The sequence below is a fragment of the Halyomorpha halys genome, unplaced genomic scaffold, assembly GCF_000696795.3.
Source record: "Halyomorpha halys isolate HHAL.00 unplaced genomic scaffold, Hhal_1.1 Scaffold318.1, whole genome shotgun sequence".
Taxonomy (NCBI): Eukaryota; Metazoa; Arthropoda; class Insecta; order Hemiptera; family Pentatomidae; genus Halyomorpha; species Halyomorpha halys.
In genome coordinates this window covers 52,852-67,682 of record NW_027105968.1, presented here as the reverse complement: position 1 = coordinate 67,682, position 14,831 = coordinate 52,852, and the positions used below count along the sequence as shown (strand labels likewise).

Here is a 14,831-nt window from a genome sequence, read left to right as displayed (position 1 = left end):
CTATTCCTACGAAGGTAAATGTTATAAACTTCTTTATAGTCCATTAAACTAGCTTTAATTTGAGTGCTAATAGACATCTGTACGTCACTTAGTTCCTGAGATATAGATTTCTCAAAATAAATCCACTAACCACTTATCTTTCAGTAGATTTTTAAGAAATTTTGCTTTTTAAAAAGCTATATCTCGAGAAATATTGGACGTAAATAGCTCTTTTAGGGCTAATATTTCAGCATATTTACTCTTCTTTGAATAATCTTCTCTTAGATTTTCTAGCGTTGTTGGTAGTTGTTAAGATATAGAGCTCCGAATGAAAAATCAATGTTTTTTTAAGGTTTTGAAACAGCCACCATTTTCTTATCCCCCTACCTATACTTGGCAGACTCATCAACGTTGACTAGTAATTATACATAGTTTTTATTGAAGTAATCAAAAATTGGGGTGAAATAACTGCCTTTTTTTCTTCCCGGCTCTTGTGCTAAAAAGGATGAGAGTGGTCATTTAAAAAACCATCATAAGGCCAGTAGAGATCTATGAAGGAGAAACATGGCCCTTGACAAGAAAAGCAGAACAGATGGTCAACTCCTGGGAGAGAAAGGCATGAGAAGGAGTCTCGGAGAATGGAGTTTGGAGAAGAAGAAGGAATGAGAAACTCACAAATCTGTACAGGGAACCCAGCATCGTGGCGTTAATTAAAAGAGCAAGATTAAGATGGTCAGGACACGTTGAGAGGATGCCCGATGAAAGGATGGTTTATGGCAAAGCAGATGGAAAATGGAAAAGAGGACGTCCTCGGAACAGATGGCTGGACGATGTGGAGGAGGTTTTGAAGCTCTTGTTGGTTGGCAGACGGAAGGGGAAAATAAGACCCGGGTTCTTGCAGGACCGTTGCCGTAATAATAATAATACAATGGGTACATTAAATGACCTAGAAAAGTGAGTATTGATAACTAACTATTGTTAGGCCATGTTTCATAATGAAAGCTAATAATATTATTTCATAAATACAAGCACAAAAAGTTCAATGAACAATCCCGCTTCTTAATAGAAACAACTATTTGTGATAGTATAGGAGTTAAAAAGTAAAAAATTACAAATCAGTATTGTACAAGTCAACGAAATTGTATGAATTACAAACTAAAAGACAAATACAATTAGTTTGTACTTTATTATTAAACGAGGCCCTAGTATTCGGCACCGCTAGTTCATTTCATTCTAAAAAAAAAAAATTGTTTTCTCTCATTTTTCATTAATAGTCTTTCCTTACCAAAATACATTTGATTAACAATGGCTCCATGTATCTATGTTCCATACACACTTATATTCATTAATGGCATGTTAGCAAACCACTTGTAATTCCATACTATGTGTGGTAGGTTAATTTTGTTAGCAACCATATTGCAGGTAGGAAATAAATAAACATAACGATAACATTGTTTTATTTATCAGAACATTCCCTTAAGAAATGTTTCTTTTTTCGTTTATTTGGATAATAATTTCACGGAAATGAATAAAAAAAAAAAAAACATAAAACCTATAATATTAGAAAAATAAAATCCTCCACGTAAATAGGTCTGTTTGTAATAATGGAAACTCGAATTCTTCTCAGTCGTATCGAACTATAATTTTAAAACGAACTAAACCATGGAGATGAAATGCTGCTCACGTACGTCACTCAAAAGTTGATAAATTTTAATTAAATTATATTATTGACTTTTGAATATTTTCTTCATTCGAGATTAAATTGAAATATCATCCTTTGTCCAAGGATGGCGGGTGTGTCAAGATTGGACCAATCAGAGAAGAGATCAACGATCGGAGATAGTAACAATCCAGACACTACGTCATATTCACTATCTTTGCTTCCTATATATAAATCATAAAATGTTGAATCTAGCTTTCATTTGAGTTCAGAACTTTTATTATTAGATTTTTTTAATAGCAGATTGTAGGATTTACTTATTTTAAAAAGTTTTTAAAAAAACCTATAAGAAGATGTCTTCTAAACTTACAAACCAAAGTGTTTTAACTTCAGGAACTATGAAGATGCCAGTGATAGGACTTGGAACTTGGCAGGTGTGTTATATTTTTAATCGATTAACTAATTTCCATTTTTTTTTTTTTTTTGTATTTTTGTCATGAATTCATATTTTTATACTGACAAAGATATCACCATGTTCTAACTTTCTTTTTATTTTCTAAAACATTTCGATCAATTAGAACTGATTTCAATTCACATATTTTAATCCATATATGTTAATTCTTACGGGAGAATTTAGAAGATTACTCAACGCTGAATTAAGGGACCTACATCCGCTATATATAATTCAATGTATAGCATTGCGGCGTATAAGATGGGCATGTAAGGTTGTATGGCTTAGTAACGAACGGATCTCTAAAATGATAATAAACACTGAACCAACAGGTAAACGTCCGGGGGGGGGGGGGGAGGGGGGGGCAAACCGAAACGTAGATGGGAGGATTGCGTTAAACCTGATTTGGTGGAATTGGGTTTGGTGGGGCATCACTGGAAGGATGTATGCAGAGAGCGTTTGGTGGTATCGGCATCGCACCCTCGGGTTGGTTAGGCCTTTATTATTATTTTTTAATTCTTACTTTTAGTTTTTTCACAACTGAAATAAGGATGGATAAGTGAAAAACCAAATCATTAAAATATCAGTCGACTATTTATTTTATCTTTTTTTTTTAATGATTTATTTATTGTTATTTACAACTGTATACACATATATACAACAAATAAATTTGCTGTAAGTGACATAGTGACATGATACAAACATGTGGAGAATCTACCCAATGATAGAACTGCAATAAAATTTCTAGAGGAAAAGATCTCGAGGCCATCTTCTTTTCAGATGGCTAGGAGGATTATTAGGTAATAAAGGAGAAGCCAGGTTAGGAACAAGTGGATTTGGGTGGTTGTGAAGTTTATTATGGAAGGAACGGTATCTGGTTCTGGCCAAATCGGTAACATATGGAACATTGAGGTCCTGATGGATGACTTGATTTGTGACAAAGTAAGGAGCATTAAGGATTTTACGAAGGATTTTGGACTGTTAGGATTGGATTCTGGATTTGATGGTTTAGTGGAGCCCCAAAGCTCAACTCCGTATGTTCAGATAGGCCTTATAATAGTCAAGCAGATCAGTCTTTTGTAATGGATTGGCAATTTAGACCGTTTGTCTAGTAAATGTTGTAATAGTTGGAATCTACGAGCAGTTTCTTGTCTTTTTAGTGTTGTATGAGGATTCCATGTCAGTCGTTTGTCGAGTTGTAGTCCTAAGTAACGGATCTGTTTGACAGGAATAAGTGGGGTATTATTAAAGGATACTGTAGGGCAAGAGGTCAGGTTTATGTCGAAGGGTGTATGTGATTTGGTGGGATTTATTGGAATTAATTTTAATCCTCCAGTTTTGGCCCCATTCTTCAAGGGTTGTGATGTGGGATTGGAGAGTTTGGGATACAATGTAAGGATCATTGTTCACTGACAATAGACATGTGTCATCGGCATACGCGATGAGGATAGTGTTAGGATGGGTTGGGATGTCAGCTGTGAAAACTGTATAAAATAGGACCAAGGATACTACCCTGAGGTACACCAGCAGACTGACGGAATAGGGATGAATAAGCGCTGTTGTAATTTACTTGAAATAATCTGTCGGAGGGATAAGAACGGATAATGAGGAAGTATGTAGGAGGTAGGAATTTACGGATCTTGTATAGTGGTCCTGGGTGCCAGACTCGATCAAAGGTTTTTTTGTTTTAAACTACTAAAGTTGGAACATATAGGGGGTTTTCAGTCAACGAGAGAGCTGGTATAAGTACACTCTCTCTAGATTCCCCTTCAGAGCTATTTCTTTTGATTTGAAAATTGCTTAGTGTTGGAAAAATACAACCATGCACCGATGGTACGGTTTATTAAAGACCCTATGAATTTTCTTTGTCCAAATAGAAATGAAAAAAATTCTTTTTTATACAATAGAACACGAAGAAAGCAAGAAAGTTTCTAAATGTATTCTATCTTGAAATTCTACATGATTTTTCCTTTGTTGGGTTCTGTCGTCTGTGCCTCTTCCTTCCGCTGGTCTTCTTCCGTGACCAATCTCGAAGTGAGCTGGCCGAACAATAATTTTTCAAAAGTATAAAAATTATTTTTAATATAAATTCAAAATAAAGTAAGTTCGGTTAAAAAAAAAAGGATTCAAATTTATACACTTAAAGTCATATATCGGGAAGAAAAATCATACAAAAGCTAAAAGAAACGATCTCTGTAGAAACATGTGGGCTATTTTCAAAATAATTAAGTGTACAATTTTTTTTTTATTTATTTATTAAATGAAATTCACATCTGTATAAAATAATAAATACAATAAGTAAATATGTGGAATGTTTCATTTACACTTGAAAATCTTGGGAAGGAACCACCCATTGGTGATACTTCAAGCACTAATTTAAACTAGAAGGTACTGTGACCATCTTCTTTTCAGACTCCTCGGAAGATTGTCAGGGATTGTTAAGGATGAGAGAAGAACTAATGGGTTAGGATGGGTAAGGAGTTTGGAATAAAAAGGTGCATATTAGTTTTAGGTCAAATCTGGAACGAATGGGATGTTAAGGCCTTTGTGGATGAGTTTATTTGTAATGTAATAAGGAGCATCAAGGATTTTACATAGGATTTTTGATTGTAAGGATTGGATTGAAAATTTAAAAATGTATTTTTCCCTAAATTAATAATATTTTGAAATGAATAATTTTATTGCATTTAAATATTTCTAATATATTTGGCAAGTTTAATTACAGGGAAATTCTACTCCTTATTACAGTATTCCTTACTACTGTGACATGAAAATGTCAATCAGAATGCAGAAACGGAAAAATCACTGAGCAGTTTCACGCCAATTAAACAGCCTAACTCATGTTAAAACGGATATTTTATCTAAGCATTTTTCATTATTATCTTTTATCTTCTACAACTTTATATGCTAAATATTACTAAAGTTACATCTTATACTGGAAGAGTTTCATTCATAATTAGAATTTGTGAATGAAAAGGAAGAGTACCCTTGTTTTAATTATTTAGTTTATATTCATAAAAAAATTACCCCATGAGCGTAGGCAAAGGGGATTCCTAGATTTAGGGACCCAAGAAAAAAAAAAAAAAAAGAAAATATTGAACTTATTTGATTGATGGTATCTTTCTGGAAACATTCATTAATTAGGAAGGTGATGGCGGGGAAAAATGGTGTCATCTAAAAAATCATCAGAGATAAGTGCAAAACTTTCTTATATTTTCATTGTGCAAGCCATTGGTAATCCTTTGGTCCTGCTTTGGTCATCGATACTCTTAAATTGTTCTCTCACTTAATTAACATTGAGTAGTATTGAAGTCGTACAAGAGCCGGGAAGAAAAAAAGCAGTTATCTCAAACCAAGCTTTGATTACTTTAATGAAAACTATGTTTAATTACTAGTCTAAATTGATGAGTCAGCCAAGTATAGGTAGGCGGAATAAAAAATGGCAACTGTTTCAAAAACCTTAAAAAAAACAATAATTTTTCATTCGGAGCTCTATATCTTAAGAACTATCAACAACACTAGAAAATCTAAAAGAACATTATTTAAAGGAGAGTAAATTTTCTGAAATATTAGCCCTAATTGAGCTATTTACGTTGAATAATTCTCGAACTAAAGCCTTTTAAAAAGCAACATTTCATAAAAATGTACTGGTAGATTAGTTGTTAGTGGATTTATTTTGAGAAATCTATATCTCAGGAAATATGTGATGTATAGATGTCTATTAGCACCCAATTACAGCTAGTTTAACTTACTATAATGTAGTTTATGAACTTTACCTTCATAGGAATAGTAATTTTCATAATATTTTCTAAAATAAATTGATCTGATTGAGCTGTTCGGACAATTAGTTGATGAAAAACTTTATTTCAGAAACCATTGAACCTACAGATGTCTGCCAGCATTCAAATTAAAGCTAGTTAAATTTACTTTAAAATATTTTATCTTTGTAGGAGTAGTTTTTAAGATATTTGACAAAATAAAGTCACAAAATGTTAGTGTTAGTTTCTAGTTGTTCGTATGAAATTTTGGAATTTTGAAAAATATATCTCTAGACACATATGACGCACATTTGTCGGCTAACACTCAAAATAAAGGAAATTTAACGTACTATAAAGTAGCTTATGACACTTATCCTCGTAGGGGTACTGGTTTTTATGATATTCACATATGAATATAAATTTGGCAAATTAAAATTTGTCGGAACAACTATAAATCAATTTATTATAGCAAATTTCATGAAAACTACCACTCCTACAAAAATAAACATCATAAACTACTTTATATCTCATTAAACTAGCTTTAATTTGAATGCTATATTGATTTCTCAAAATAAATTAACTAACTACTGTTATTTTTTTATTTTATTTGCAACATTTATTTTCATACATTTTTATGAAATTTTACTTTTTAAAAAGCTATGTCTTCTGAACTATTGAATATAAATAGCTCTATTATGGCTTACATTTTAGCAAATTTACTCTACTTTAAATGATGCTCTCTTAGATTTTCTATTATTGTTGGTAGTTGTAAAGATATAGAGCTCCCAAGGCAATTTTTACCTGTAATTATACATAGTTTTCATTAAAGTAATAAAAAATTGGGGATAACTGCCTTTTTTCTCCTCTTGAGCTTTTATACTATAAATAGCTACTACTATATAGCTACTTTATACTATTATAGCTCATTGCATGACCAGTTTCTAAAATATTTATTCATTCACACCAAAATAAATAGCTATCTCTTAAATTTAGTTGCATAAAACCAAGTTGATGAATAATTTTAACTAATATATAATTTGATAACTTGTTTGAGACTAGTTTTATTATTTGAATATAATTAATTGTATTTAATTAATTCTAAACACTGTTTATTATTACCTTGAATGTCGAATGTTTCATGAGGGTGGCCAAGATGGTCAAAATGTTGTACATTTAAAATACTAATAAAGAATGTTGAAATTTAAATGGATATGATTTATTTTATTTAAATAATTTTAATTAAATTAAAGGAATGTAAATATAAGAATCATAAGCAATTTTGTAATATATATCAACAATCTAGTCTTACCAGGAAATAGATGTCTTGAAGAAATAAAGCAAGTTAGTCTAGAACTATTGGAATTTCCAACACCCTTTCCTTTCTATCAGATTTTTTTTATTCTAAAAAAGTCTAAATTACCTTTAAATCACCTATACTAGTAGAGACCATCACTGGACATATGAGATCAAATGAAGCAAATTCTATGAAATCTGTTCCATTTCATAATTCTTATTTTATTTGTTTTTGTTTTTGTTAATTATTTAAATAAATTTCATAATATTAAATTAGTCTTGTTTTAGTCTCATGAACGAGAGATTGGGGATGCTGTGGCTGCAGCTATCGAAGCTGGCTATAGGCATATTGATACAGCTTACATTTATTTAAATGAAGAAGCCATTGGAAACACACTACAAAAAGCTTTTAAAGATGGTAAAATCAAACGAGAAGACCTGTTTATAACTACAAAGGTATGTCTATATATTAATATCTTTCAAAATTTATCATGACGAACTATTAACTGTACCTTAAAGTGATCCACATATTATTAGATTTTATTCTAGGACAAAGTCTCTTCAAAATAACAGTAATGTACTATAAAAGAAAGCATATCTATCTAGAAAATAAAATTGGCTTGTAAAATATAAACGAATCTACAATATAAAATCAGAAAACAAAATAAAATGAATTCATATTCAAAATGAAAAAAAGTTGAAATAACAAATAAAAAAAAAGATGATAATCAATTAATTCAAAATAATTCCTATGTTTATAAACACCAGCATATTTAAATAAATACATATGTCCATATATGCAGAATCACACATGTAGTCACTTATGCACAGGCAATAAAAAAACTTGAGAAATGTTTAAATATATATTATTTGGTATAAATATTTTAAAAAATATTCACCTCTTATCCTTATTCTAATCTTATATAACAGTTTTATGATTGGGAAGTAGTCAGTTCTTGATGTGAGAAGGTATTGGAAAAGGAAGGATTTAAATAAAGACAGGGATATCAGATATTAGATGGGAGAGAATTCCAGAGGTCAGTGATGCCAACTAAAAAGGAATGTTTTGATTCAGTAGGAATGGATTTAGAGGTCAGATCGATGAGATATTGTTTCCTAGGAATGAATAGAGGATTTGAATTAGAGAAGACTCTGGATGTAGGAAGAGTACTGGGAACTAACGGTTTGGTATAGGTAACATCCGGGAAAATATTTTGTTGATTATAAGTGAGATGAAATAATAAATTTTTCTTTATGGATTCTGTATCTGAAACCTATAGCAATATCTGAGACCTGATTCATTTTGAAATATTTTTAATTTTAGAATAATTATAAATAAAAGAAACATTGGGTAGTTAGAGAGTGCTGGACCTGAAGATTTTGAAGATAACAAAAGAATTTCTGATCCAAACTCCATGATTTTTTGGCAGTTATTATTATCAGTAGCATAGTTATAATAATGAGTTATTGTAAGCAAGAATAGAATTCTAATTTATTAAAACACCTGTATGGAATACTTGTTGCAAATCTCACTTCATCATTAATGGTGTTCAAACTTAAGATGAAAATCAAATCAAATAGAACATTCCGGTTCTCTCGTGTTCTCTAGAACATATCTCATGATCTGCTGATTGCATATTTTGTGTGTATGAACCATAGTAAATTATCTAAAATAATTAATCATTTTGTAACATTTTATATAAATATGTTTTGTTTTTTAAGCTTCCAAATGTTGGTAACAGAGCTGAAGAGGTTGAAACATTCTTAAAAGAATCTCTTGAATACTTGCAATTGGATTATGTTGACTTATACTTAATTCATAGTCCAGTGGGCTTTGTAAATGATGGTACAATATTACCGAGGGATGAGAGTGGAACATTGTTGCTAGATTTAGATACTGATATCATTGAGCTGTGGAAGGTAATAAAAATTATATTTTAGTGGCTAGATAATCATTATTATTGATTGCTATATAGAAATAATTAAATAGTAAATCATAAGTAATTCTAAGTGTGTGCTGTTTTTCTTACACTATTTTTGATGACTATAATTTTAAAAATAAAATGTAATATGAAAAATAATAAATGGAAAATATGTAACTTTTAAATCAATTAAAATACATCAAATACATTAAACTAACGATAGCCAAAATGATGAGACCTTTCAACCTTTTTCTTCTCCTAATGGATTGAGGTGAATTGAGTTCACATCTAGTGGTTTGATCTCTACTAGCTAGTATAGTGAAAAAGCTGTTAATTATATTTTCACCAAACATGCTCCATTGATTCAACTTCAGGGGAAACTGCCATTCGATTTGAGCTTGCAGTGATGGGTCAAAGACTATTTCATTACTCAAGCAGACAGTGAACAAACAGCAATGTTAAATTATTTTCTAAAGTTATATTTTAAAATTCTAGTTTATGTTTTTCCAAAATCCTTTTTTATATTTGTGGATTCTTAAACATTCTTAGTCCTGAGTGTGTGCCTTCTGGGGCCTTAGATACCCTACAATGATGTCAATATATATCAAGTGGAAAACTATAAATCAAGGAGTGGTAATGGGTATTCTGAGGTATACCTCCTCTACTTGGAAGTGGAATCTCTCACACCTACAGAAGAGTAGATTGACAACAATCCGGATGGCTTTGCATCGAGTCACCGAGGCATACCAGCATGAATCAAATGAGGATGTGCAAGCCTTAGTGGGTGGAGAACCTCTCAACTTTCTCCTGCAGGGAGACAAGATGAAATACAAGTTCAAGGACTCAGCAGGTCTGCCAGTAAATCATCAGGTGAGAATTAAAAGAACCCAAGCAAATGGAAAACCGTTATTCAGAAGGATACAATAGAAGATTGGAACCGGTGTTGAGTGACAAGCCAAAAAGATGCTACCATATGTATAGAAGCAAAGTATTGGGTTGTAAAATAAGTTTGTAGCATTTTTCAATATTTCAATTTAATCCTCTCTGTGTTTATAAAATCATGTTTACGTGGTCATTAATGTTTATATATTCTAAAAAAGGATTAGTTAAGGTGCTTTTATGCATCAGTTTCAACCAAGATTCCTTATCTTTAATTGGTAGTTTGCTAGCTCAAAATGGAAGAGAAAAAAATTCATTGTCATCATTTAATGATTTTTTATTTCTGAAAAAGAAAATCCACTGCACAGATAGTTAACAAAATTTGCAGTGCATATGGTGATGATGTCTTAGGAGAAAGCACTGTATCTAAGTGGTTTTCTTGGTTCAGAATGGGAAATTTTGACTTGGAATTCGCAAAGTGCTCGGGTTGTAGCAAATTCAAGCATTGGTCACAGACAACCCTCACTCTACAACTTGGGATATAAAAGAAACGTTTAACATATCTCATGCAAGTTTCTCAAATCATTTGTGTTTCATAATCGCAAGGGCATAGTTTTCCATCATGATAATGCCTGTCCTCACGTGTCTTTGCTGACCCAGCAAAAATTATTGGAGTTTAGCTGGGATGTGATCCCCCACCCACCCTATTCACCAGACCTTGCTCCAACAGATTTTCACTTATTTCAAGCCCTTCAATACTCTCTTAACGGGAAACACTTTAAATTGCTCAAAGACTGCAAAGCACACATAGAGGAGTTCATTGGGCAAAAATCTAAAAAGTTCTGGGAGAACGGAATCAAAAAATTACCTGAAAGATGGCAACATGTAATAGATCAAAATGGGTCGTATATAATTGATTAAAAATATTTACAAGAATCAGAAGTTTTTATTGAAATCATAATCAGTAAAAAATGCTACAAACTTATTTTAGAACCCAATAGATCCTCTTGGACTACTGACTCCCTCAATATCTCACAGGACATGAAGAATTTTGAACCAAGTTTCATGGCCATGGGATGGCTATCAACCCCATATGCCCCAGTTGTGGTGATCCAGAGACTACTGAGCATATCATCATGGACTGCACCTCCTATGGTGCACTACAGGGCCAGATTGCTAATGGAAAGCAGACTCTACATCCCCTCCAAATTGGGATCCATTCACTGATGGGCTCCAGAATATTGTCAGAAATTTTGATTTTGTTCATATCCCTAATTATATAAACATAAACTCCTAAAAAAATAGATTTTTTATCAAATTTTACAATAATGAAATAATTCCATATTTTTTTTAAATAATTAATTTATTTTATACTGAAGTAGTTTAGGACAAACATTCATAAATATAAAATAATTCTTCTTACTTTTAAAAATTTTAAATATTTTATGAATTTTTTAATTACTTTTTTTTTTGCTAAATTATTTAAAACAGCATAAATACTCTTCAAGAAAGAATTTATAATCATGTATTTTAGACCACAAAATATCCGTTTTGTGGTCTAAAATACATGTTTCCACACGGTAATAGATTCGACGAATGTTTAGTAAAGACAGTTATCATCTTACCATTAGTATTTTAAGATTAAACTAATTATAAAATATAATATCTATCAATTTTAAATCTACCACTAGGTGGGTATTGTTTATTAATACTGTATAAATATTATTTTCTTGGTATGAGATTTCGTAAATAATTTTAGCAATTTTTTATAAAATAATGTTAATGATTCCAGGGTATGGAAGCCCAAGTTGATGCAGGACGGGCTAAAAATATTGGCCTATCAAATTTTAATATTAATCAGATCCAGAGGATCCTTGATAACTGCCGTATTCCTCCAGCGAACCTCCAAGTCGAACTACATATTTATTTCCAGCAAAATGAACTGGTGTCTTTTTGTAAGAAAAATGGTATAACAGTCTGTGCATATGCTCCACTTGGTTCTCCTAATCTAATTCAATTTAACGAGAGGATAGGAATACCTACGGATGGGTTTGTATATTTTTTAATGTGTGTATATGTTGGAAACAGTGATGTCTTAAAAAAATACATAAATTTCTGGCCCTATTTCAAATAGCACATCATAAAAGTACGTAATAAAATTATTACAGAAAAAATATATATTTATTGAAATAAATTGAATTATGGTAATTATAAAATTATCATAATTTTTTTAACGTGTTTGTTGGGATCTCTTATTTAAGGAGCGGACATAGGAATACAAGAGAAACAAATTAAGGATATGGGGAGGCTTTTTAGTTCTAAAGGCTCTGAAGAGTACTCCCCAAAGAAGTATTTCTGACAGAAAAAAGGGTGACACTTTAATTTAAGTATTTTAAAAAATCAATTGGTATGATATATAGTTGGCAGATAGTATACATCACTTGTGGATAATGGGATGAATCTTCATAGCTGATAAATAACAATAGATTTTAGGCAAAATGCAGCTCCTCTTTTCTCGGAATTTATGAGTTTTATTTGTCATACTTTTATATTTTTTACACTTAATACTTTCCACTTTATTCTATAAAATAGGCAATCTATCTTATCTTTCTAACCATACTGCATATCAATTTCTTCGTAATACTAACTGGGATGTACTAAGCCATTGTGGGATTTGTAGCAAATGCTAGCTAGAATCAAGAAATAAAACAGAATATATACAAGGACACTTTTCTGAATTTAATATACTAAATTTTGAGGCAAGACTAAACTAATCAATTTCTCTGAGTAAATTACATTTCATATGAGCTTACTTAATCAATACTGTTAAACAATACAATACTGTTCTTCATATACATGAACTCACTTCTTACATTATGTAGTGATGAATAAGAATGTTCCCTGAAAGTTGATTGTTAAAAGCTGAAAGTGAAAATTTTATTTGTCAGTGTTGTTATTAATTTTAAAATATAATTGTAAAGAAAAAAAGAGAACACATGCAGAAAAACTATAAACTTTTTTTTATCTTGTATAGTTCTTTATCTCACATACACACTAATCTTCTAAAAACCTGCTTGTAATAAGTTTTAATTGCCATATTTTACGTAAATATTTGCAATATTTTTCATATGAAGATATATATTTTCACAAGTTGAACATTTTCTATTCAATCCACAGGGCCCATACCATTTTCTAATTCTGGTATGTGGTTAATATGAAACTTAGTACTAAAGATTAAGTTTACTTTATCAAATGTATAGTTATATAGAAACCTTTCATTGAACTACAATAAATGACACTGATAGCTCAAATTTGAAAAAAAAAAGAAAAAAAAAGGACCTTGATCCTTTTTATATTCCACCCTTCAGTTGTTTTTATTAATTTTATTTTTTATTTTTACAGGATAAAGAATTTAAGTCCAATGACTGACACATTAATCATGGAAATAGCTAAAAAATATGGTAAAACACCTTCGCAAGTACTTCTGAGATTTCTGATACAGTACGGAGTGGCAGTGATTCCAAAAAGTATTAATCCTGAAAGAATAAAACAAAATCTAGATGTAAGTTATTATTATTTCTCATAATCATCATCCTAACAAAAATACAAATTAATTTTAAGATAATCAATTTTCATGGGTTGCTGCTAGAGTAGTGATGAGTGCAACAGTTCTCCTGGCTTTCGAGTTTTAATCAATCGAAAGAGATGATAGATTCTAATGCTCTCATAGACTATAACAGCAATGAGTGAAAAATTTATTTTAGGAATAGCAAAGGATTTTACAAGGTTTCTGGCACAAAATCTGTTTAGATCCTCAAAGGCCATAATGAAACCTAACCTTCATATGAAAGTCAATTAGCGAATTATTACTTTCAATTGTATTTTCTTTTGTTTAATATCTCCTTTGGTATCTCGACATTTTAGAAAAAGAAAGAAATTAAACCTAAACTTCTTCTAACCAAGAATTGGTTTAAAAATTGTATATTCAATCATTGTATCTATGAGGCGTGGTTTATTGAAAACAATGGTCTTTACCTACATTTTTTCTTCATTATAAAATAATTTATGATTTCATATTTAAGTACTTAGTTTTACTTCGGTATCAGATAGCTTACCTCACTGGAAACAATATTCACTCTATTATATGAAAAACTATAGTGATCAATAACTTGAGGATACATGTTGATTAGTAATATATTGATGAATTGGACTTGTTCAAATTTGTTGAATTCAAACACAAAAAAACACTCAATTTTGAGTTGACAATCTTTAAAATATTGACCATTGAAGATTTACTTAAATAATGTTCTCTTTACTTCTTTGTTTAAGGTTTTCGATTTTGAACTGAGTGATGAAGAATTTAAACAGATTAGGGCATTGGACAGGGGTGAAGAAGGAAGGATGTTTGGAGCAAGTGGGATATTTGCAGCAATGATTAAACATCCTGAATACCCATTCCCAAAATAATTTACGTTTTATTGAAATGGTTATTTAACTATTAAAATAATTATTTTTCACAAATGTTAACATGACGTATTAATTTTATTTGTATATATTTGAATATAATAATAAAGATCAGTTATTTGTTATAGCTTAATTATTAATAAACATTATTCATTAACTTACAATTACTATTAAAACTTAGTTGGGCTCATTTCCTAAACAAAATAATACAAGTTATTAGCTTAACTGCGTACCATTATAAAAAGATTGTGTGTATATTAGGTAGAAAGATAAAAAAACTCATATATTTCTTTTGGGCACTGTAATTTTGATGTACTCTGTCAAAAAAATTACTGTAATTTTTAAATTTAATTTAGGTTTGCTACCACTAATTAAAGTTTCATTTTTCAAAATAAAATGGTCATTCTTGGGTTGTTCAACATTTC

General features: G+C 30.7%; 1 protein-coding gene across 1 annotated transcript; it reads left to right on the top strand.

The window, feature by feature from the left end:
* Positions 1–1,999: 1,999 nt before the first annotated feature.
* Positions 2,000–14,531, top strand: LOC106681207 (1,5-anhydro-D-fructose reductase; the record flags this gene model as incomplete). Its single annotated transcript, XM_014421407.2, is given in 6 exon segments — positions 2,000–2,073; positions 7,430–7,597; positions 8,864–9,061; positions 11,735–11,991; positions 13,345–13,504; positions 14,272–14,531. Coding segments are annotated over 6 exon segments (995 nt in total), but the record flags the coding sequence as incomplete, so codon positions are not given.
* Between the last annotated feature and the right edge of the window lie 300 nt (positions 14,532–14,831).